Source organism: Fundulus heteroclitus, chromosome 6 (genome assembly GCF_011125445.2).
Source record: "Fundulus heteroclitus isolate FHET01 chromosome 6, MU-UCD_Fhet_4.1, whole genome shotgun sequence".
NCBI lineage: Eukaryota > Metazoa > Chordata > Actinopteri > Cyprinodontiformes > Fundulidae > Fundulus > Fundulus heteroclitus.
In genome coordinates this window covers 5,881,163-5,885,760 of record NC_046366.1, presented here as the reverse complement: position 1 = coordinate 5,885,760, position 4,598 = coordinate 5,881,163, and the positions used below count along the sequence as shown (strand labels likewise).

General features: G+C 38.1%; 1 protein-coding gene across 1 annotated transcript; it reads right to left on the bottom strand.

Moving 5' to 3' along the window:
* Nucleotides 1-403: 403 nt before the first annotated feature.
* LOC105925200 (testis-specific serine/threonine-protein kinase 2-like) lies at nt 404-3,393 on the bottom strand. The gene is made up of 2 exons (XM_012860926.3): nt 3,139-3,393; nt 404-1,134 (listed from the first exon to the last, which is right to left on the bottom strand). Exons 1-2 carry the CDS (start codon nt 3,391-3,393, stop codon nt 424-426), a joined length of 966 nt encoding a protein of 321 aa, XP_012716380.2. The 3' UTR covers nt 404-423.
* Between the last annotated feature and the right edge of the window lie 1,205 nt (nt 3,394-4,598).

Here is a 4,598-nt window from a genome sequence, read left to right as displayed (position 1 = left end):
TTGGGAAGAGACCATAATTAATTTTCTTTGATGTAAAAATCCCAGACCTTTGATGTCAGCTGCTGCTGTTGGCACAACCAGTTATTAGGTCTAGGGGGCAACTGTTTTCTTTCCCTATGGGCCAGGATGGCTTGAAAAGCACTTTTTTAAAGGAAATCATCATTTGAAATCAGATTTTTGTATTTATTTTGGTTATATTCATGTGAACGATGTTTTCTAATAATATGAAGCAATTAATTTTGACAAAAACACAAAACAAATCAGTTAAGGGAGATTCCTGTTCACAGTACTGTATGTACAAAGCAGAAATTTGATTCGCCTGATTTTCATCTGCAAAATATCAAATCACCACTCATACCTCTTAAAATTATTTACATTTATTCAATCTTGAAAAGGTCTGAAATTGCCAGTCCTTGGCATTTGTCATGGGACAGCAGTGGATGCCCCTTGCTGTGCATGTGAACGGCTCTTTGACGTTTCCTCATCCTCTTTGAGCATTTTCTTTGGAAGTGCTCTCTGCCCAAGGCTTGCTGATGTTGCCCAGTCATCGTTGCTGTCTTCCACTGTCCCCTGTAACAGCCATGGGCTCTCCAACATGCGGCTGACCGTGATCCGGCGCTCGACCACAGGGTGAAGAATTCTGTGGATCAGCTCTCTTGCTTCAGTGGAAACAGATGAAGCGGAAGGAAAGCTAATGCTATGCCTCACTTGAAGGTGCACTAGTTTTGATATGTTAGTGGTGGCGAAGGGAAGCGACCCCATGAGCATCATATACAACACAATGCCCATACTCCACACATCCGACACCTTCGGGTTGTATGGGAGATTTTTCAGGATCTCTGGTGCGGCGTAGTGTAAAGTGCCACAGTGAGTATCACTCAGCACCACCTTGCCATCAATGTAAGTGAGCCTCTCACTGAAGCCAAAGTCACACAGTTTGAGGTTATGGTGCATGTCCAGTAGAAGATTTTCACATTTAATGTCTCTGTGGGCCACATTGATGCCATGAAGATACTGAACTGCCAGACACAGCTGCTTGAAAAGTCTGCAGCTGAAACCTTCACTTAGAGCCCCTCTGGCAGCAATGAGCTTGGACACGTCTCCTTGTGGACAAAGCTCCATCACCACGTAGACCTAAAGATTAGAGGTCACTTGATTAATCAGACAAATTGTATTACTTTCCCACTACAACTAGAAAGTTAAGCTGTAACTCCACCTGGACAGCCATATTTTTTTTAAAAAAAGAACAGGCTTTTCAATTATGAAAAGTCCGAGGATATGTTTGTGTTTTTGTGAGACTTTGATGGGACAAAAGGTCATTTCATTAGCCTAACAATTGCTGTCTGGCTTCTATTTGAAGAGTAAACAGTGTTGTTGTTTTTATTTTTGTGGTAACAAAATCTTGAAGGGTACTGCTATTAAGGAAAACCAGGGTTTCAAAACTGCATTTTGATGCCACACTGCAAAATCGGAGCTAAAAATGAGTAAAATTTTCTGAAAATTTGTGTATTTGTCCTTGATTTGAGCAGGTAAATAAGGTGATCTGCCAATAGAATAAGATTTTTGCACTTAAAACAGGAACAATTCATCTCCATCATCTTATTTCAAGTGCAGGATATCTAATTATCTAAATTTAGGGGTCAAAATACTCATTCCATTGGCAGATGATCATATTTACCTGCTCAAATCAAGGACAAAAAAACTATGTTTAAGAACATTTTGCTTATTTTTAGATCTGTTTTCGCAGTGCATATTCTTTATAGTGTATAAAAGCTATTTTATGCTGGAATAATGAGGACTTTCTGCAGCTGTACAGCATTGCCCCTGCCCCACCTGTTGCTGTTCACAGCCAGTGTTTTGTTTCCTTCCTAAAGAAAGATAGAGGTGGCTGTTGAGAAATAGTTCCTGGGTCAAATATCACAGTCGTTGTGTGGTAAAAAAAAGGCTTTCTTTGAACCTCCCAATTATCTCTAACCTTGCCTGTCAGCTAAATTTTCTTTGTATCTGTGCGTTCACAAACACGCACAAATCCATCTTGTCCCAGTCAACCATTCAAGAAGCGACCCAGCGTGAGTCGGCCAATCACGTTGCAGGAAGATGGTTTAAGGCAGGATATAGCTGTGACATAAGCAAGAGGTGCCGAGCCCACAGCTGAACCAACATAAACATGGCAGCGCAGGAGGACGCACACGTAGCTGATGCTGTCACATCTGTTTTGTCAGAAAACAGAAAAATTTTTGCTTTTTGTCAAATGGTTTAAACATTTTCCTTTTTGTTTTAAATATGTTAATACCAAGATGAATTAAAACAGATATTTTTTATTCAAGCTTGTCCAATTTTATGGTAATGTACGTGACTAAAAAAGATTGTCTCGTCATAGGAAGTTGTTTAGAAAATTGTTTTGCCACCAGGGCCGAGCTTGCACCTCAGTGGCAGCAAGAATTGGGACAAGGAGAGCAACAAAGAAGACAAGGAAACATCAAGGAGAGATGGAAATTCCGCAGGAAACATAAACAGGGACAACAGGAGACTAGTGTACACTTATTTTGATCAGCGAAGGGGCCTTTTTATTGCTTTGCACATTTGATAATTCATTTGTCTGAACCAGAAAAGTTGGGTATTATGGTAAGACATGTGTCAACAATGAATCTAAGAATTAATTCATAGTTCTGGCCAAGATTAAAATGAGTCGGATCCAGTAATCACAGCACAGTCATATGATGACCTGTGTATTTGCAGCTTGTCGACGGAGCAATGTGTCACAAGGTTAAAGTGAGATAAGCCAGCAAACTGTGATCAAAACCACACACTAATAAAAAATAAAAACTGGGTCACAATCCAAACAGTTCATGCCCACCATGTCAGAGGCTGTTGCAGAAATCAATTATGATTATAAAAGTGAAGTGTCAACATACATTTCATAAAAAAAGGTTTATTTTTAGTCATCCAAGTTAGAAATTTGGTTAAAAAGAAAATATAAAAAACTCACTATATATATTAATGTCACTGCCAAATCCTTTGGACCTGATTGTACAACCTAAAGCGTTTATGAATCTTTCATTCCAGACCCTTAACTTAAAGTAATAAAGAATTAAATAACTAACTACTGTAAATAAATAAATAAAATAAAATGTTTACCGTTTCCAAGCGGGATTCAAAGACGTCATAAGTTCTGACGACGTTGGGATGCTTTAAAGATCTAATAATTTCCTTTTCCTGAGTCAAAAACCTTTCCCTGTTGACAGAACCACTTTTGGTCGTGCCAATGATCTTTATAGCAACTATTTTTTTCAGATGAATTGACTCTGCTTTAACAACTTTGCCAAAGGTTCCTTCTCCAAGTGTGCCCTTAAATGTGTAGCCTTTTGTTTCCATGAATGTTTTATCCATCATGATCAGCGTAGAGGCCCGAGTTACTCATTCTTCTCAGGAGAAAGGTATTACTCAGAACCATAGAGCTGTGACATCATGTTCCAGATTGAAAGATGCACATAGAACATGCTTAGAGTTGTCAAGTGCATTAAACTGTTGCTTAGGAACCAAAGCAAAATGTTTCAACTTTAACATTATTCAGTTTCTTTAGCTGCTTTTATGAACTTTGCAAACTGAGTGGATTAATTGGTTCAAATGATGAAAGGAAGGAAATTATTTATATTTGCTTTCAAAGATTTATATTTAAATATATTATAACACCAATAGTTTAACGTCTTAAGACCTGAGAATTCTGGTCCAAACAGGCTTTTAGACACCTGAAAAAGGCTGAAAAAGATAGCTCCTCTTCAAACATATATTTGATCATCTGTAAACTTATTTTGCAGATCTGTCAGGAAAAAGGAAAATTTATGTTTAAAGAGAAACGGATCCTTTTTAGATATCAAAAAGCGTAAGTTTAGACAAAAATTCTCAGGTCTTCATGGGAAAAAGACGGAGGCAGAAATTAAAATTGAAAAGATCAGAATTTCTTAAAAAATATGTTCTGGCAACTCAAAAATGCTGTCAAATTCTATGAGATTATGTAAAAATCATGACATGGGGGGACATGGGGCATTGACTCAAACCTAAACGTCCAGACCTTCACTAGCCTACAATAACCTGCTGAGGTGGTTGTGTTTCCGTGTTTGCTGTGGAACTATGATAGGATGGGGGCAATTGAGATTGTCATGAACTGCCCTGTAGGCTAGTCCAGTGTATTCCAGGGTCAGTTGTGAAGCCTTGACAGGTGGATTTGAAGGCTGAGAGCTTAAGCTTGGCATAAATTTAGTTGTGAAAACAGACATGACTCCTCAGAAAACATCATATTTATAACAGAATGCCAGAAAAGGGGGGTCACATACTGGTCTTCAAACTTAGCCAGCTACTAGTTGCTTGACCACATAGACTACTGTATGTGTAGACCATTGAACTTTCATCCAAAGATACCAAGGTGAATTATTATTAGAAAAATGTTGCTGTGGTGATTTATTTTTGGAGGATATACAATCCTCAGAAAACAAGAAAAACCCCAAATAGCAATAAACTGCAACATTTCAAAGGATTTTTGGAATATATTGCCATTAAAATGTCAATCTCCTCTTTTTTTAAAGCTTTCTCGCATTATG